Source organism: Aythya fuligula, chromosome 29 (genome assembly GCF_009819795.1).
Source record: "Aythya fuligula isolate bAytFul2 chromosome 29, bAytFul2.pri, whole genome shotgun sequence".
Taxonomy (NCBI): Eukaryota; Metazoa; Chordata; class Aves; order Anseriformes; family Anatidae; genus Aythya; species Aythya fuligula.
Genome location: NC_045587.1, coordinates 1,941,893 through 1,961,087, shown reverse-complemented (window position 1 = coordinate 1,961,087; position 19,195 = coordinate 1,941,893). Strand labels below are relative to the sequence as shown.

At 64.1% G+C, this 19,195-nt stretch overlaps 2 protein-coding genes across 2 annotated transcripts in view; one reads left to right on the top strand and one right to left on the bottom strand.

Moving 5' to 3' along the window:
• SARNP (SAP domain containing ribonucleoprotein) overlaps positions 1–5,811 on the top strand; it is a 28,317-nt gene extending 22,506 nt beyond the window's left edge. The window contains exons 10-11 of the mRNA XM_032204800.1: positions 2,222–2,311; positions 3,706–5,811. Coding sequence (XP_032060691.1) covers positions 2,222–2,311; positions 3,706–3,747 — 132 coding nt within the window. The 3' untranslated portion in view covers positions 3,748–5,811. The remainder of the gene's footprint in view (positions 1–2,221; positions 2,312–3,705) is intronic.
• A 4,671-nt stretch (positions 5,812–10,482) lies between these two features.
• Positions 10,483–18,679, bottom strand: GDF11 (growth differentiation factor 11). The gene is made up of 3 exons (XM_032204824.1): positions 18,328–18,679; positions 13,896–14,269; positions 10,483–13,214 (listed from the first exon to the last, which is right to left on the bottom strand). The coding sequence occupies exons 1-3, from the start codon at positions 18,677–18,679 to the stop codon at positions 12,834–12,836; spliced, it is 1,107 nt and encodes a 368-aa protein (XP_032060715.1). The 3' UTR covers positions 10,483–12,833.
• Positions 18,680–19,195: the final 516 nt, after the last annotated feature.

Here is a 19,195-nt window from a genome sequence, read left to right as displayed (position 1 = left end):
TGCTCCCCAGCCTCGGGAGAGGTTTTAGCTTCGGGCCGTGGAGTCCCTCGGTACAATCTTTCTTCCTCTCCTTCCCCCCACCCCCGTTCTGTAGACAAACTACAAAATAACTATCGTGGCGTGAGCGCAGGGAGAACAAGCCTAGAAATAGCAAGGTTAGAAAATAAATCTGACATCCTGCCAGAGAGGTCAGCTTTCCCCGCAGATGCTGGTGCGCCCATTTGCGCGCCGGAGCACGGCCCCGGGGCACTGCCAGGGGTTGATAGATGCGGAGATAGCAGCGTTTTGATAGAGGTAATTTTCCTCAGATGGGTTTCAGCACCCCATGAATCAAAACCTGTCAGCGAGAAGCTAAAGATGGAGTGAAGTTTATTGTACGCGTGTTTGCATCTGACACTGTCGTGCTAGGGGGTCAAGTGAGCGAGATCATTAGGACGGTGTTGATTTAGGGCGACGTTGTGTGCTTTCCCTGCAGGGCACTGGCGGGGGCAGAGGGGCGGGGGTGGCTCACCGAAAAAATAAATAAAACCCTACAGCTCGCTGCGGTCCCTGGGAGCCTCCTTTAAAGACACAGCGCTCGCCTTTGCCGAAGCAGCTTTGGGGCCCGCGGGCACCGGCGGCGATTTTTAGGGCCCCGTTTCGCCGCCGCCGAGGGCAGGGCTGGAGTTTTCCTTTGTGTGGCCGTGGCGCGTGCTGCGCTGCTCCCGAGAGCAACTTTCTCCCGTGGTGGTGATCCCTCCCCGTGCCCTTTGTTCGCGAGCCTCGCGCCTCGCTGATTTTGGGGCCGCTGCCCCAAGGAGGGCAGGGTGCTGGGTCGGGCACCCCCGGGTGCTCACCCACAGCCCTGGGGCCGGCCGAGGCATCGAGCGTGGCCCTCGGTGCTCGGGTGCTGAGGATCCCGGCGGGGGGACGCAGGTGGGGTTAGAGCCGGAGCTGGCTGCGGGGTAGGCAGGAGGGCAGGTGAGCTGAGGACACCGCCGGCTCAGCGGGACCTGCAGCATCAGCAGTGCTGTTTGGCAAGGATTTGGTTGTTCAAGGAGCGTGCGGGAGGAAGGGAATGTGCAGGAGGAAGGCAGCGTGCCACCCGGACCGTGGCCACTGGTGGCCTCCCGCAGAGCTGGGGCTCTTGAGAGCCTCGGGGTGCCCGGCCCAGCTCTGCATCGGCCCCGCTGGGCTCCTCGGTGTCCCTCGTGTCAGGTGCCGACGTGGGCAGGTTGTTTCCACTCCTCTTTTAGGGGTAAATCACATTTACTAACATCTATCACACCTTTCGCATACCAAAGCTGTACCCAGGACCAAACCCCACTGCTCGCTGTGCTCCCCCCTGCGCTGTAAACGGCTCCAGGTCCGGTTCAGTCCCTCAGCCCTGCAGGGAATCGCAGCTGATCCCGGTGGAGGAGCACTGGGATTTGAGGCAGTTTTTAAAATTTCTCCTTAAAACGACGCCCCTGTGGTCCTCGTTGCACCCTGTGTGCATCTGGAGGCCCGGGCGGTGACGTTGGCAGCCCTCGGTTTGCGAGGAGGTGAAACGGCCACGGGAGGCCGTGCGCCCGCCGGGATGGCGAGATGAGGGTCGGGGAGCGAGGCTGTGAAATGCACTTAACGGCAGGGGAGGGAGGAGGAACTGCAGCAGCAGCACAGCAATCAGCCGGCCTTAGCTGCAGAAACCTGGAAGAGGCCAGAGCGAGGGGATAAATCTACAGAAAATGGATGCGGTGAGGCTCTTAGGGCGATGATGGCTTGGGCTATTAGCGCTGATGAGGACATCAGCGTGGGTGATGGCAGCAGAGAAAAAAAAAAAAAAAAAAAAAGCCTCCGGGCTTTTTGGAGAACCTCGAGAAAACAGGGATGGGAAGGCTCTGGGAAATGTCAGTGGGGGTTTTGCTCGTTCAGGCTGGAAATAAATTAAATGGGACTTGGGAAGATGGGGTGAGTGCCCAGCTTCCATCTCCAAATGGAAACGTTTCCAAGAGAAGGGGCATCGAGTGCAGCAGGAGGGAGGTCACCTGAAAAAAACATCAGCCAGGGCCAGCCCCTGGGGTCTGCTCTGCCCCAGGGCATCGCGCTGGTGCTCAGAGCCCCCACGGCGAGCACCCTTTGCCGAGATCTGGCTCAGCCCGGGCATCTCTGTCCTGCTCTGGGCGCAGGGGGAGGAGTACCATAAACATGGGTACCTCGGGGCCTTGCCAGCAAAATAAATTTCCATCTTTCTTTGTGCCAGAGTGAAGAAGACGAGAAGCTGAAGAAGAGGAAGGAACGGTTCGGCATCGTGACGAGTTCAGCCGGGGCTGGAGCTACAGAGGACACAGAGGTAAAATCCCCCTCCCGAGAGGATGGGCAGCGGCCGCCGCAGGCGTCTTGCTGCTCCCCTTCCTTGTGCTCCCCGTGGCCTGGATGCTTCTGGGCCCTCTGCTCGTTGAGAATAAAGCCCCAGAGACCCCGGAGCATAATGAGGACCGAGATCCTGACCCCGTTTCCAGCTTTTCTCCTCCCTGCTTTGTTCCGTCCCCTCGGCGGATCTCTCTTCTGTGCGTTTGGCCCATCTTTTAAATTTGTAACCACCTCAGGGCACTTCTGTGCTGTTTTAGGCTTTCACATCGTCCTGAGCCACCCTACGCGCGAGCTCGTCCTCCTCTGACACGAGGAGCTCCCGGTGAGCTGTGGGGAGCCCCACGTGCAGCTGGGGGCTCGCAGCCACCCTCCCTAGCGCAGGCATCGAGCGCTGCCCAATGCTGGGGGCACGGGGGCTCCTTCCAGACGGGGACCCGCTCATTAACAAACGAGGCTGCGGCAGGACGAGCTGCAGGGGCTCGGGAGCCACTCAACCAAGTGGCTGCGGGGTCGGGCACACCGGCAGCGGGTTTGGTGTGCTCCCCGAGAGCCCTCTCGGCGCTCCAGGTGGGGCTCGGGGGCTTTTTTTTGTGCCGTTCTGAGCTCGCTGCCGAGGCGCCGCCCCACGCGTTCCCAGCCTGCTGCCGAGCATGGGAGAATGAGCCCCCGCGGCCCGCGCGGAGGGGGCGGCTGGGCTGAGGGATTCCATGCTTTTCCGTTAGGTCACTTGGAGATTGTGCCTGGAACAAAAAGGTCTTTTTACTAGTATTGTGTGCACTCAAATGCACCTTTCCCCTGGAGATTCTTGATTAGGGCTTCTGTTGCCCCCGGGCTATTTATCCTGCTAAAAATTAAGATTTATACGCCCCTCGTGTATCGGCTTAAAGGCATATCTGAGAGACGCAATAGTATATTTAATGCGTTTTAGTGTGTCCCTCTCACCTTTTCCATGAATAGGCGAGTGTTAACCCTTTGCCCTTTTACATTTCCCACCTCCCCACTGCCTGGAAGGGTTTCTAGGCCTCTAAAGTAGGCATTGTTCCCAGCTCAACCCTTTTGTAGCGCGTTGCCAGCAAGATGAAGTGACTCCAGCAGCACTGTATCTCAGGCACTGTATATTTCTGCTACTGGATTTGGGGGCTCTCTTTGTCCCAGGGTTAGAATAAAACCTTCATAGCTCCCTGCCAAGCGCGGTACAAAACCTCCCCTCCAACGGGCTTTGTGTCGGCGCGCTCAGGAAGGGGCTGGAGCTGCCGTACCCACGCCGGGCTGGTAGGAAATCCTCCACCAGGTTGGGCGAGACTTTAGAAGAACTCGTTCACTGGTCTTGGTCTTGAATTTTCTTCTATTTATTTATTTATTTATTTTTTACAGGCAAAGAAGAGGAAAAGAGCAGAGCGCTTTGGGATTGTCTGATGCCGGTCCTCCCTAGCTTCCCCCCACTTGCAGTGTGCCTCGAGTGCGTGCATACTCTTTCTCTTTCCCCCACTTTCTCTCACACTCTGTTCCTCTAGGTTTTAGTGATGAGTAGGCAGGGAACCCCCCATAGTTGTATGATTGTGCTACTTACTCTTTCAAGTTACAAAGTTGGTTTTTTTTTTTTAAAAAAAAAAAAAAAAAAGAAGTAGGGCAAAAAGAAGGAACTGTTCTTATTGCATCTTTGGTAGCCCGAAGCCCTGCAGCCTGGTCCTTCCCCGGCTGCCTCTGACACGGCTCTAGGTTAAGAATTCACTGGAATTGCTGCTGGAGCGAGGAGCGGTTGGAAGTGTTTGGTGTTTGCTGTCTCGATGCTGCCTCCATCTCTTGGTCCTCTCCTCCTTTACCTTGTGAAAACGGGCCCCGAGGCTCGGCTGTGTCACGGTCTCTTCCTGGCGGCTGGGACAAGGACACCTCATCAGGAGAGCACGACGTGGGATGTGGGCTCTGCTCTGCGCCCCGGCAGGTTGCACGGCAGGGAAGGATTTGGTCTGGTGTTTTCAGAAACGGAGGAGTGGCGCTTTGGTAGCCAGCACACGGGGCAGTTCCGCCTTCCTTTTACCCTTCCTTCCCAGGGTGAGGCTAGCGGGGATTGTCAGGGCAGGAATTGCCGGTTAACCTTAGATCGAGACCGGTGTCCTAAAACGAGGAGGGAAAAGTAGCAGCGTGCTTGCAGACAGAGCCTGTCCTGACCACTTCATTTATCCGGCCTTGTTAAGCCCTCTGGGGCTCCTGGCGTTTCACGCACATTTTCCAGGTCCCGCTAAGGTCAGCGATACATTTCTCTCCTTAAACACAACGCCAGAATCCCTTTGTCCGAGCGTGTTCTCAGGCTGGGTTTCATTTTCTCCTCTCTTTGCTTCAGAGCAGCTGGCGAGCTGGCTGACTCGCACACTGGCTGAAGAAGCCTCGCTCTTCCCCGAGCTGCCGAAGGGCGTGGGAGGGCACCGCTGTTGCCCTAGGACCTGCGTTCAGGGCTGAAGATCTCTGATCTAACGCAGTTCCTTCTGCGTTACCCGGGGCCGTTGCAGTCAAGTTGTGGGGCAAAACCTTGGCCGGGTCCCACGGAAGGCAGCGCTGCTGCAGCCTGTTAAGCGCACGCTGTTGCTGCGGCTTTTCAGAGGGCACCTCCGTTCCTAGGGGGCTGTAACGAGCAATTCCTCGGGGTGGCTTCTGTGGGCACACAGCGGTGAAGAGTAGGAGCCCGAGGCCAGTGTCTGTCAGACCGGCAGTGCCGTGGCAGCGAGAGCAGCCGCCCGGTGCCCGTTCTTCCTTCTTTGTACCCAGAGAATTAGTTCCAGTTGCAAGCGTTCGTTCCTGCTACACCTTGTGCAGTGCTTTCCCTCGCACGGATACCTCGGCCCCAGGTATAAGCAGAGGTCCAGGCCTCTGCTTGGGTTTTTGGGTGGACATTTTGGCTGAAATCCTTCTGTTGTCTGGAGTCTTACTGAAGTTGTAGGATTTTTATTTCTGACTGTAACCTTTTCTGGGAAAGGCGTTTGCGTTGTCCATGCTTGGTCCCTTAAGATGCCAGAGAACAGCAGATGCGTGTACAAATGGAGCTTTCCAGAGGCTTATACCTGATTCTTAATAAGCAATATATATATATTTTTTAACGTAGAAGTCTTCAAACTGCTTCTGTTCCACTAATGTCTGCAGTCTGACTGCCTGTGTGCGCCCTCAGTGACTCTAAGCAATACCTTGGACGTTTGTTTACTTTCCCAAAGGGCAGCTAAAAGCCACGGGGTCCGGGTGTCGTGGTGTCTTGGGTTGTCGATGGCTGAGTGAATCAAAGCTCCCTTGCTCTTTCCCGATTTAATGTAATAACTTTATTCTGTTTTGTTTTGTTTTGTTCTGTTTTTTTATGTCAGATTTTGTAAGATGTATTTTCTATTTGGCTCATGATCCTTCTGCTGGTTATTTGCTTGAGATGTTTTGTAGTGTGCCAGGGCAAACACTGCATTTCGTTCTTGGTTTCATAATAAAACTGCTTCTCCAAGGCAATTCTGGTGTCTGTCGCTTTGACTCGGGGCTGGAGCGTGCTGCAGGGATGGGGCTGCGACGGACAGACGGATGGACAGACAGATGTTGGTGCACCATGGCCCTGAAGAAAGCTGCTCCTGGCCCCTGCTCCCGGCCTGCCCCAGCTCCTCGTCCCCTCTTGCCTCCCTGGAGCCTCCCTGCTGCTCCGGCTGGGGGCTGGCACCCGGCGGTAGCGGAGCCAGAGCCACCGAGGCGCGTAAGGACAGCAGGGCCAGTGCTTCCCTTCACCACTGGTGTGGGTGCCGGGAGCCACGGGTGGTCAGAGAGCTGAGGAGGGGCAGGCAGAGCTCTCCTGGCATCCGAGGCTTCGTCACTGCTGCTTCTCCAGGCTTCCAACCTCATCACGCCGAGAACCAAACGCGGGGATCCCGGTGCCGTCCCCTTCCCGGAGCAGGAACGGGGACCTGGTGCCTGGCCGCGTGTCCCACGCTGTCCTTCCCCACGGCGTGGGGCTGGGTCCCGCTTCTCCCCATCCCCTCCCCTGGCCGGGGCTGAGCCTCCCGTGGCCGTGGCACCGCAACCCGGTGAGCTCCGCGCGGGGCCGCGTCCCCAGCCCGCTCCCGGGGCCGTGCACGGGGGCTGTTGGTGGAGGACGCCGCATCTTTCAAAGGCCGGGCTTTCCCCTCCTGGGTGCAGGGGAGAATCGTTCCAATCACACTGTGTTTAAAACACCACCTAATTTATTTTTCCTCTCCAAGCTGGGGGCTGCTCGTGACTAATTTGGGCTGAATAGGCGAAGAAAAAAAGCAGCGGGCACACAATGAGCGGGGGAAAGTGTGGGAAAGCAAGCGAAAGAAAAGGAGGGCCGGGGCTTGCAGCGTGAGAGCTGGTAACGCCGTGCAGTGCCCAAATTCAGCATGAAGTCACTTTTCACAGCAGACGCTTGGGCTGTAAATGCGAGTGGGACTATAGGTCAGGCCTGGGGGGGCCGGGGGCGGGAGCAGCGGTGGGGCTGCGCAGTGTGGGGGCCGCGGAGGAGGTGGGGGCTCGGGGCGCGGGGGGCTCGGTCCCGAGCCGGTGCCAGCGCCCCTTCTCCCCGCGGCGCTCGGCTCTGCTCCCCGCGGCCTCCCTGGGTGGGTTGGAAGCGTCTTTTGTTTAAATTCAGGGAAATGAGGGGACAAAAGAGTGCAGCCCGGCGTGTGCAGGGGCGAGCGGAGGGGCTGCCCCCCACCTGCGCTGCCGTGGGGCCGGTGAGCCCCTGCGTGGGGCTGGGGGCGCGGGGCTGAGCCCACGGCCGAGCCTCTCCACGGCTGCAGGAGGGTTCCTGCGCCGTGCCAGGACCTCGCTTTCCCTCTCCGGACTCACCGGTTCTGCGCTCCTTGCCCCAAGGAACCCAAGCGCTGCCCTTCCCGAGCAGTGGCGAGGTGTCGGGGCCGGTCGGTGCCGTCGTCCCCCCGAGGTTTCCCTGCTGCAGCAGAGGCTCCATGGATGCATCCGCTGGGGGACAGGGAAGGACGGGGAACACCCCGCATGAGGAACTCACCGCCCCGTGCCTGAGCATGGGACACTTCAGGGACCTCAAGGACCCCGCAGTCCCATCCCTGAGTGCCGTGGCCGAGGGCTGAGCCACCCGGTCCCCCCGGTGCTGCCGCTGCGCCGTGCCCCGCGCCGGCATCTCCCCGGGACATGGCGAGGTCGGTGGATCCCAGCCAAGCTCCCTGTTGATGGTTTAATTACTGTGAATGCTGCGTGCGGGCAGTCTTGTTAGGCAGCGGAGGGGAAGGTTAGGGAGCCATATTATGTCATGGTGCAGCTGTGGGTGGTCGCCCGCACGTCCCTGTCCTAATTTGTCCCTCTCCCCCCCCCCCCCGCCCCAGCCCTGCCCTGGGTTTCGGAACTAGGTCAGCCGGTGGCCGGGGAGCCGCTGATGTGGGGTGCAGCCTCGGGGAGACGTGACCGGAACAAAGGCGCGCGCTCGTTAAACTCTTGACATCGTCCCCGAAACAAACAAACAAAGGGGGCCGGGACCTCGCGGTGCCCGCGTGGGGGCAGCGGGCAGGTGGGGGTGTGGGGGTGCCCCAGACCTCGCCTCCACCAGTGTTTGGTGCCGTGCATTGCGCCCAGGGCTCCAGTTTGGTGCTGGTGCCATTGTGCAGGTCCTGGAGCCCTCCAGGAGCTTCACCCATGGGAAAGCCAGGTCCAGAGGAGACTGGGTGGGTTTCTTCCCCAGATTTTGGTGCTCTGTGCATGGCCGGGACCTCAGCCTTGCCTAAAGCTGCCTACAACCAGGCTGGGCTCAGGGAGTCTCCAATGGAGCAAGCGGAGCCGGGGAGCAGCAGGGCAGCGAGGACGGGGGCACGCGGCAGCCCCCGAGCGCATCCCCAGGCCTTTGGGAAGGGACCTTGGCTCCGGCACAGGGAGCGCGAGAGCCGGGAAGCGGCGCAGCTCCACGGGGCCGCCGGGGCCTGGGACCTGGCCGACCCCGGGGCTCCGCGCTGGAGCTGAGCCCTCGCGCCTGGGCCCCGCTCGTGCCAAGAACCTCGCGGCTCCGTCCCGGCCCCGCGGCCGGCGACCCCAGCGCCCCTCCCAGCTGCGCACCCCTGTCCCCCGCCGAGCCCAGCTGTAATTAGCTGCGACATTCTCGGCATACCTGCAGCTCCTAATGAGGCTCCATAAAGGCTGCCCAGCTCTGGGCTCCTCCGGCCACTTGTAAATCTCAGCTTTACAGCGTGGAGCGGAGGCAGCAGAGGCCGCCGGCGCCCACGTGCTCGGCGTCCCCTCCGTGGGGCGAAGCCGCCGAGGAGCGGGGCTGGGGCGAGGAGAGGCCGGGGCCGCACTGGCGGGATGGGGATGCCTCTTCCCGACCCGTTCGGATGGTTTTGGGGGTGTTTGTGTGCTGCCTTGCTGGTTCTCAGCGTGGTTTTTGAAGCACAAAGGCAAATGTTTGGGGAGGGTTTGGGGAGAGGGGGGGAGACGCGCTTCTGGCACCAGGACGGAGCGGGGCGCGGGCGTTAGGGCGGATTTCTTCCCCTCTCATCCGCTGCTCCGCGGCCGGCAGCAGGGAGCGTGGGAAAAATGAGAAGCATCAGGAAACATATTTCCCGAGCCAGCCAAGGCTGGGGGCGCTGGATCGAGGCAGAGGCTCTCGAGGGAGGACATGGGGGGGCTGCGGGACGGGGCGCGCGGTGCTGGAGGGCTGCGGTGACGCAGGGACGCAGCATGGGGGCCGAGCCCAGCGGGGACGGGGAGGCAGCGGTGGTCCCGGCACGGGGCAGGGAGGTGAGGACCTGGAGGATGGGGTCTCCCCACAGCCTCCTGTGCCTCCACCAGCGAGTGGCACTGGGGGGGTGGGAGGTGGCTCCTGCAGGAAAATGGGGGCTGGGGGGGTTTGGCCATGTGGGACCCCCTCTGCAGCATCCCTGGGTGTGGAGCTGGGGTCCTGGTGGGCGCCGTGCAGAGGGATCATGGTGACAAGGAACCCAAGCGAAACGCGTTTCTCAGCAGTTTTCCCTTTTTTTTTTTTTCCTCTCTTCTTTTTGGCTATATAATTTTTTTATTGTACAAAAAGTCTAAAAAAAAAAAAAAAAAAAAAAGGAAGGAACTGGGACAGAAGCAACAGTTAGCATATACACCAGAGACTAACGCAAGATACAGAACGAACGTGATTTATACAACACGGTAACTGAGACGATCACTGAGCTTTTTTTTTGCTTTTTTTTTTTTTTGCCTTTTCTGTCGCTTCTCCCAAAATATTATTATTATTTTATTTTACTTTTTGCAGGGACGCCGGCGTGCCCACTGCTTTCGGTTCCTGCTCAGCCGCATCCGTGCACGATTCTCCCATGGGTGAGCGGTGGCCACGCTGCGTCCTCCTCCCAGGGGTGCAGCATGTCCCTAAGGAGGCTGCAGCGTGCCTGCCTGTCCCCAGGGCGGAAAATAAATGGGTGCTGCGAGTAAAGCCTCGGGTGTCATCCGGAGCCCCTGAGGTAGGCAAGAACACGAGGAAGGGGACTGAACCCCGGCTGGGGGAACCTCGTGCTGCCCCCATCCCCGGGGGATTTGGTGGCACGGGGACAGGGAAAACTGCGATGAGGAAGCGCAGGCGTGGGAGCACCTCGGCTGCACGGCGCAGGGGATCCTGTACCCAGCCTCTCCTCCTCCTCTCCTTTCCATAGTGCAAATGGGACCCTCACCTGATGCAGGATTTCAGCACAGAGGCTCTGCTCGCTCCTGCCCTGTGGGCCAAGCCGAGCCTCCGGTGGCCGCAGGATGGCAACGCCGGTGCCCGTGGCAGGCTGGCAGGGGACGGGGCTGTCCCCAGGTGCTGTGGCACCGGCGGTGGCTTGTGGCACCCGCGTTGGTTTGGCAGCAGGGCTGGGACCTCCAGGCACGTGAGAGCCCCCAGTGCGGGATGGGAGCTGAAAGCTCTGAATGCTCCGATTTATTTATGTTTTGTTTTGTTTTTAAATATTTTTTTATTTATTTTTATTTTTTGATGTTCAAGTGCTGTGTTTGGTCATGTGATTAAAAAACATCCCCCCCCCCCCGACCACCAATGGCCTTTTGGTCATGCGATTCGAACCCGCCACGTCCCCCCTCCCTCCCGTGGCCTCTGTCCTGAGCCATCGCCCTCGCGAAGTCGCCGCCGCGTCCCCCCGCACCCAATTAAAAAACAGAACGAAACGACGAACAAACGAACAAAAATAACCTAGGACATTACGCACAGTAACAATACACAGTGTAAATAATAACATACTGCCGGGGCTGCGCCGCCCAGCCTGCTGCCCTCGGTCCGGCGCTGGGACCAGTCAGCGTGGGGCACTGGTCCCAGTTCTTCTCCGGCGCCACCTGCCTGCCGCGGCACCCCGGTGGGCGCGGGGGCTTTTGTGGGAGCGGGGCCGGGTTTTGGGGCCGTGGTTCCCATCCACTGCCTCGCGTGGCTCCAGGCTTGGCCGCCCCGGTGCCACCACCTTTTGCGCCCTGCGTCTCGTGGGCAGCACCGTGAGCGGTGCCCGGGGAGCAGCTGCGCTGTGCCGAGCGCGTTGCACGTGGCTGCACGGGGCTTGAGGCTCTTCCAACAGCCGTGGACAAGCGTTGGAGCACGCTCGGCCCCGCACCCTTTCCAGTTCACTCTGAAGCAGATTTTGGCTTTTTCCCGGCGCCCAGCTCCACCCGAGCGCATCCTCAATCAGCGGCCACATCCAGCGGTGTCGTACGCAGAGGGACGAGGTGACGATGGTGGGCGCTGGCTGCAACCACGATGGGGACTGGCAAAATGCCCCCTGAGTGCCACCTCTCCGGGACGAGCCCCCCAGGTGCTGCGGGACGCTGCTTCCCCCCATCCCCCTGCCGGCTCCGGAGGCGGCGCTGGCAGCCCCCAAAGGCACTGAAGAGCAGGGATTGGGGCTGCGGCACCGACCTCTCGCCCCGCAGCCGGGTTGGTGTCGGCACTGGCGGATCCCACAGGTTGTATCCAGCCCTGCACCACCTCCCTCGTGCCACTGAGGCTGGAGAGTGGCTGCTGAGCCCCGGGAACCCCGTGCGCTCCGGGCCCTAAGTGCTTGGGGGGCTCCGGGGCAGCCTCGTCCTTGTAAGCGCTTGGGGGGCACATGGAGCGGGGGACAAGTGCTGAGCATCCCGAGTCCTCTGGCCAGGGCGCGCATCCGACCCCTGAGCTGTCCCTAAGTGCTGCGTGGGGCATGGGGATGGCCCAGCCGGGGATGGGGGTCTCTCCCCGTGCCCCCCACCCCATGGTGCTGCAATGGGGGTGGGAGGGCTGGGGCACGGCACCCGGCCAGGGCGCTCCGGCACCCTTTGGATAAGTGCTAGGGACGAGGTCCGGGGTCTTCCTCGTGCTGCCCCCGAGTCGGCGGCTTCCATCCCGTGGGTCCGGGGGCGGGGGGCGCGGGGGTGCCCGGTGCGTGGGGGATGGAGGGGGGGTGCGGGGCCGGCGGCCGCCTGGCGCCAGGGCCGGTTGCATCACTGCAGCCGCGGAGGGGAGACGCCGGAGCAGCAGGGGCAGATGAACTCTTGAGAAAGCAGGATCCTGTTCTCATGCGAAAATAATCCAAACATCGAGGGCAGAGGGGGAGGCGAATGTGCCGCATAAGCGGAATTTCTCCCCAGCCAGAGCCTCCGTCCAATTCTGGCCGGTGCCGCCTCCAGATAACCCCGCACCGCGGCCGCCCCCCCGGCCGCGTCCCCCTGAGTCCCCCCGGCTGCGTCCCGCTGGGGCCAGATCCGCTCCAGGAGGGCAAGGGGGCAGCCGGGACCCCTCCAGCTGCGAGTGGCACAGGGCTGGGGGCACGCAGGGGCCTCGAGGGCTGCGCTGGCCCTGCTGTCGTGGTGCCCAGCGTGGCGATGGTGGCGCGAAGGCGGGGAGGAGGCAGCACCCTGGGGCGTCCCATGGCAGAGCGCCGGCCAGGAGGGTCCGTAATAAATAAATAAATTAAAGGAGGGAGACGGATTCCTCCCGGGCCGGACCTGCCGCCTGCGCCCACGTGGCCGAGCCGTCCCGGGGCTGGATCCTGCAGTCCTCGCTCCGAGAGGGGAACTGGGGCAGGAGCCTTTTCCCCGCTGTCAGCCTCGGATGTCGCCTTCGCCGCGGGGCTCACGGCCGCGTCCCCGTCCCCACAGGCTCCACTCGTCCGCTGCGCCGCTGCCGTCTCCCCTCTGCTCTCCCCTGGGGCCAGAGGTGTCCGGTGGAGGAGCTGCGTGGTGCCGGTGCCGGTGCCGGGGCGGTGGCGGTGCTGGGGGGGCCGCCCCCTCCCTTCTCTGTCGGTCTGCTTATTGCACAATGCATGTCGAAGCGCAGGTTTGGTGCAGCGTTTCTCCGCCGGATTTTTTTTTTTTATTATTATTATTATTATTATTCTCGCTCTCTTTCCCCAACATTCAAAGGAATTTCAACGCTTGTTCTTTGTATCTTTAAAAAAAAAAAATCGATAACAACAACAACAACAAAAAAAAAAAAAGTGGAAGAAAAGATGAGTTTGTTGGCTGGACGTGGGGCCCGGGGCGGAGGGGGCAGCACCAGCGGGGGTCTAAGAGCATCCACATCTGTCAACCACCATGCCCGGGATCTTGCCGTAGATGATCTGCTGCTTGTCGTTGAAGTAGAGCATGTTGATGGGGGACATCTTGGTGGGGGTGCAGCAGGGCCCCGCCGAGCCCCGGGGGTTGGCCTGCTGCACCAGGTGGGTGTGCGGGTACTTCTGCATGAACATGTACTCGCACTGCCCCGAGCAGTAGTTGGCTTTGTATCTCTTGGGGGCGATAATCCAGTCCCAGCCGAAGGCCTCGAAGTCGACGGTGAGCGGGTAGCGGCAGCAGCGCGACTCGGTCGAGTGCTCGTCGCAGTCCAGCCCCAGGTTCCTCCGCGAGCGCTTGTTGCTCTCCAGCACCCGCAGCTCCATGAAGGGGTGCTGGGGGGAGAGCGGAGCATCAGCCCTGGCCGCGGCCCTATAGCCCTTCAGCCCCATAGCCCTGCGGCCCCATAGCCCTACGGTCCCACTGCTCCAGCTCCCTGGCTTCCACAGAGCTCCCCAGAGCTGTCCCCAGCCCTGTGGAGCTGTCACTGTCCCCAAGGAGTTGAGAGCAGCCCCTTGGAGCTGTGACGAAGCCAGCAGAGCCATAACCAGCCCCACAGAGCTGGGAGCAGTCCCATGGAGCCAGAACCATCCCCATGGGGTCAGAGCCACCCCCATGGGGCTAAAACCATCCCCATGGAGCCAGAACCATCCCCATGGAGCTAAAATCATCCCCATGGAGCTAGAACCATCCCTATGGAGCCAGAACCATCCCCATGGAACCAGAACTATCCCCATGGAGCTAAAATCATCCCCATGGAACCAGAACCAGCTCCACAGAACTAGAACCACCCTCATGGAGCCAGAACCACCCCCATGGAGCCAGAACCACCCCCATGGAACCAGAACCATCCCCATGGAGCTGTCTTCATCCCCGCAGAGCTGTCACCAGCCCCATGGAGCTGCCCTCCCCACCCACACCCATCCCCATTCCTCTCCTTTGCCCCCCAGCTCCCCGGAGCCAACCGGGTCCCCCCCAACTCCCACTGGGGCTCCATCCCCGCGGCGGGCACCTACCAGCCCTTCGGCCCCGGGGCCGAGCGAGGTGACGGCCAGGTCGTTGCCGTTGGGGTCGAAGGCGTTGATCTCGATGCCCCAGTTGTTCTGCGGCTGCTTGAACCAGTTCTGCAGCACGTGCTTGAAGTCGATGCTCTGCCAGTGCCCGATGCGGGAGTTGAGGTCGATCTTGAGCGAGCGGATGCGGATGTGGCGGCTGCCCTCCTCCGTCACCGGCTTGAGGCGGAGGATCTGCAGGTAGACGGTGGAGGTGTGCTGCACCGGCCGCAGGTACACCCACAGCTGCGCCTTCACCACCTTCGTGAACATGATCTTGGGGCTGAAGTTGAAGAAGCAGCAGTGGGGGTTGCCCTCGATCTGCACCACGGGGTCGGCTGCGGGAGGAAGGACGGGTCAGGGGCGGCCCCGGCTGCGCCCCACCGAGCCCCCGGCACCCCTGGGCGCCCCCCCCCTGCCCCAGGCCTCCCGCGCGCAGGCCGGTGTAAACTCCTCCTCGGTCATTAGGAGTTGAAGGTCGGGTCAGAGGCCGCCCCCGGGGGTCATTTCCCCTCGATTCGCAATAAGGTCCCGGGGCTGCCCCCTGACCCTGTGTCACCGGGGATTCATGATCCCCTGCGGGGCCGCGGGGCCGGGCTGAGCGGGGTGGGGGGCTCTGCTCCTGGAGCACCTGCAGAGCCACCGGCCGGGGCTGCAGCATCCCCTGCCCTCCTGCTGCCCGCGGTCAGGGACCCGCAGCATCCCCCGGGTGGAAACCCGCAGCATCCACAGCCGGAGACCCGCAGCAGCCCCTAGACGGAGCCCTGCAGCCTCCTCCGGGTGGAGACCCGCAGCCTCCCCGACCACAGACCTGCAGCAGCCTCCACCAGAGACCCCGCACGTCCCCCGGCCGCGGACCCGCAGCATCCCCCGCCGTGTGCCCGCAGTCCCGGCGGGCGGCAGCTCGACACGCAGCAAAGTGCCAAGAGGGGCCCCGCGGTGCTGAGCTCGCCCTGGCGCAGTGCAGGGGCCCTGGAGCTGCTGGGGAGGCTGCTTCGCCCTGGGACCACGGCAGGACCACCACCCCTGCCCTGGGCAACGCTTTTGGGCATGGGGGTGAGGGCGAGCGGCCTCCCTGGGGACGGGAAACCCCCAAGCATCCGCACCCCCAGCACCCAGCCGCCCTCCCCCAGCCCCGCGGCAGCACCCTGGGTGGATGCGGCCCCGCGCCCGCCCTCCCCGCTCGCCAAACATCTGTGTCAAATTGAGCTGGGAATTTCCCCCCCCCGCCCTCCCCGAGCAGCCCCCCTCCCCCTGCCACGCACCGGTCAGGTTTAATAGCACCCAGCTGCAGCGCGGGGCCATTTGCTGCGCGCGAGGCCTCCCCGAACACATCGGGGTCACGACACCGGCCGCAGCCCCGGGAATGCCATCCATCCGCCATGTGGCCCGCGCGCTCCCCCCCCGCCGCGGCTCACATAAACCAAAGTGACAGGGGGCTGGGGGGCCGCGGGCGCTCGCCGCGCAAACCCCTCCCAGCAATTTGCTGCGCACAAGCCCCCTATTAAACCCGCGCTCCCCCGGGACCGGCCCCGAGCACGTTCCCCCTGCGCTGCCCCATCCCCTCCCTAGGGCACGCGGTGCCCCCAAGCCCTGGCGGCTTCGTCACCGGTGGCTGGCGGGACGTTGTCCCAGCACGTGCCGGTGGCAGCCCCGAGGGGCTCTCGGTCCCCAGGGTCCCACACCGAGATCCTCGGTGGATTCACGGGGTCGGCTCCAGGCTCGCCGCAGCTGGACCGCGGCAAGGACAGCTCCACTGGGGGTGTTTTTGTAGGGTCTCCAGGTGAGAGACGCCAACGCTGGAGCCGGTGCAGGACCCTGGAGCTGCGGCCGAGCCTCTCACCGGCTCATCCCGGCTTCCCAGGTGTTGGGGCTTCAGGGTGCCGGGGGGGGGCCGCAGCGGCTCTGCCACGCCGCGCTGCTCCTGGCACGGGGCTGCGGCGGTGCCAGGATGCTCGGCCCGTCGCTGTGGCAACGGGGGATAAAGGTTACCGGGACACCGGTCACAGCTGAGTATGTGCCGGGAGGGGGGCGGCCCCGAGCCCCCCGCCCTGCTCTTTGTTCCCATTGCGGAGGCACCCGGAGGGATTTGGGGCTCCCCCTCCCCAAAATGCCCCCTTAACCCCTTGCCTGCCGCAACGCCCCGGGGACACCCCATCGCCCCGCAGCGGGCCACGTGCCGGCGGTGCCTCCATCCCCACCAGCCCCGTCCCACGGCCCCCGGTCCCCCCTGACCTTGAGCGGCCCCGGTGCTGGCGTGGCAGCGCTGGCACGGGCACCCCCTGGCCCCCCGCCCGCGGGCCGTAGCCCCCCGCGCCCCGGCCTCCATCGCCCCTCATTAAGCTGCCTCCACCCCGGAGGTCGCGGGGGTCAGGGGTAGCCCATAAATGGTTTTAGGACCCAATTAACCTTCCCGGGTTTCTTCTGCAGTTAAAAAAAAAAAAAATAAATGGGGGGGTGAGGGCTGTGGAGGGTTGTGGCTTTGGATTAAACCCGGGCGGGGGGTGGGGGGGGGCGGCCGGGGCGGGCGAGGGGAACCCGAGAGCTTTATGGCTCTGCTGCCTATAAAGCCTTTTCCCTCCTTCTGTTCAGGAACCATAAAAACCCACACAATTGCCACGGGGAGGCAAAGAGGGAGGAAAAATCATAATAATAACGGAGCGGCGAGGGGCCGGGGCAGCGGCCGGGGCAGGCCAGGCCCCGCGGCGCATCCGGCTGCGGGGCTGGGGCCGGGGCCGCGGGACCCCTCCGCACGCCGGGAGGAGGGGCCGCGCTCTGGTATTTATTTTGGGGGCCCCCGAGCTGTTAAGGGGAGGAGGGGGCCGGGGGGGGGGGGGGGGGAGTGAGCGTTAACGCGGAGCGGGGAGGAAAACCCCAGCGTGTTGTCAATTTTATGGGTAATAAAATTTCAAAGCCGCCCGAGTCTATTAATGCCTGGGAAGGAAATTCGTCAGGGGGCTGGCGGAGGGGAGCGCCTCACACTTCCCTCCCTTCCGCTCGGCCTTCACACCCCGCCCGGCCCGGCCCCCGCCACGGGGGTCCCGGGGGTCCCGGGCAGCCTCGGCCCACGGCTGGAGCAGGTGGAGCGGGGCCGGGACTCAGCAGGGGGACGCTCGCCCCCCCGGCACCTCTCCGCACCAGCACGGCCCCAGCCCTGCGCCCCCTCCCCACATCAGGCACCCACGGATGGACGGATGGATGGACGGACAGACGGAGCCATGTCACGGCGATGCGAAGCCCCCACGCTCTGTCCCATCCCCGTAGCCCAGTGGGGACCCCGCGCAGTCCCTGCTGTCACCCCACTGTCACCCTGCCACCACCCCGCTGTCACCCTGCTGCCACGTGCTGCAGCAGGGCGCTGCTGGTACCCGGTGTCCCCGTGGGGACTGGGGACCGGGACGTCACCGTGTCGTGGTGTCCCCCAGCAGTGGGGCCTGGGGCTGCTCCACCAGGGGACAAACGGGCCCGGCACCCCGAGGCCAGTCCCTGCACCGGTGCTGAGTCCCAGTGTCAAGTGCTGGTGCCCAGTGCCAGCGTCAGGTCCCAGTCCCGTGTCCCAGTCCCCATCGCTGGGTCCCAGTGCTCAGTTCTGGTACCTGCTGCCAGCACCCAGTGCCCAGTCCCAGCACCCAGTGCCTGGTCCAAGCACCCAGTGCCTGGTCCCAGCACCCAGTCACTGGTCCCAGCACCCAGTCACTGGTCCCAGTATCCATTCACTGGTCCCAGCACCCAAAGCTAAGTCCCAGCACCCAGTGCCTGGTCCCAGCACCCAGTACCTGGTGCTCAGTGCAGAGCCCCAGTGCCCAGCAGCTGGTCCCAGTCCCTGGTTCCAGTGCCCTGAAGTGGCTGCCGGCTCTGCTGTCTCGTCCCCATGTCCCCAATGTCCCCGTGTCCCCAGTGTCCCCGTGATGCCCCCCCAGCCCCATGGCCCCGCGAGGTGCGCGAACCCCCCACCTTCGAGCTGCCCGGAGCCGGTCCCGGGGCCGGCGGGTTGGGGGCTGCGGGCCGGTGCCCGGGGCTGGGCACGGGGCGGCCCCGGGATGCCGGGGGGAAACGGGGGGTGCGGGGAGCCCCGGGAGGAGCGGGGAAACCCGGGGGAACCGGGGGAGGCCGGGGAATCCCGGGGGGAACCGGGCAGCCCCGGAGGGAGCCGCGGAGCCCCGGGGGAGTGCAGGGAGCCCCGGGGGGAGCGGGACGGGAGGCGGGGGAGCCCCGGGGGTGGCGGGGGAGCCCCGGGAGGGAAGCGGGAGCCCCGGGGGCGCCGGTGCCCGGCGCGGCGCGGAAAGTTACAGGCGCGGAGCCGGGGCCGCGGGGAGCGGGGGGGTCGGGGAGAGGGGGGAGAGGCCGGGGGGGGCCCGGCGGCGAAGTTTGCGGCCGGAACAAAGGCGGCACTGACTTTCCTGGGCCATGCTGATGACGGTCTCGGTGGTGGCGTGGTACTCGTCCTCCTCCAGGTACTCGTCGTGCTGCAGCGAGTCGCCCTGGAAGTCGTGGAGGTCGAGGATCTGCTGGAGCGGCGGCGCCTTGGGCAGCAGCTGGTTCACCACCTCGCGGGTGATGTTGGGCGCTTCCTTCAGCCGCAGCTTGCTCAGGATCTGCGACTTGATGCTCTCCAGCCGCAGCTCCTTGCTGTGCCGCCGCCACAGGCACACGGGGCAGGCGGGCTCGGCGGCGGCGGCGGCGGGGGGCTGCGCGTCCGCCGGGCCCCCCGCGACCAGCGCCAGCAGCCACAGCAGCACCGGGGCCATCCCGGGGCCTTCCCCGCCGGCCCCCGCCGCGGCGCGCCGGGCCCGGGCCGGCGGAGCGGGGCGCGGAGCGGGGCGCGGAGCGGGGCGGCGGCGGCGGCGGCGGCGGCGGGGCGCGGAGCGGGGCGGCGAGGGGCCGCGGGGGGGGGGGGGAGAAAAAGCGGCGGCGGCGGCCCCGGGGTTTTATATCCCAAGTGAAGTGTGTCGTCAGCGGCCTTGATTGGCTGCGGGCGCACAAAAGAGGTTCTGGCAGGGGCTTGTCACCAGCGAGCCGCCGGCCCCCGCGCACCGGGCACGGCCCGCCGCGCCCCGCACGCCGCCCGGCCCGGCCCGGCCCCCGCCCGGCCCCGCCCGGCCCGGCCCCGCCGCACTTGCCGGGAGTTGGGACCCCCCGGGCGCGCCCCCGCGCCCCCGGCCCCTCCCGCGCCGTGTCCTCAGCCGCCCCCGCCCCGGCCCCGGTCCCCTCCCGGTCCTTATCGTGCTCATCCCCCCCCCCCCACACCGCAACCGGCCCCGGGG

Coding starts and splice junctions, on each gene's coding strand:
- GDF11 (XM_032204824.1), bottom strand. CDS start 18,679: ATGGCCCCGGTGCTGCTGTGGCTGCTGGCGCTGGTCGCGGGGGGCCCG. Junction 14,270..18,327: donor CATCAGCATGGCCCAGGAAA/GTCAGTGCCGCC, acceptor TTCCTCCCGCAG/CCGACCCCGTGGTGCAGATC. Junction 13,215..13,895: donor GCCCCGGGGCCGAAGGGCTG/GTAGGTGCCCGC, acceptor CTCTCCCCCCAG/CACCCCTTCATGGAGCTGCG.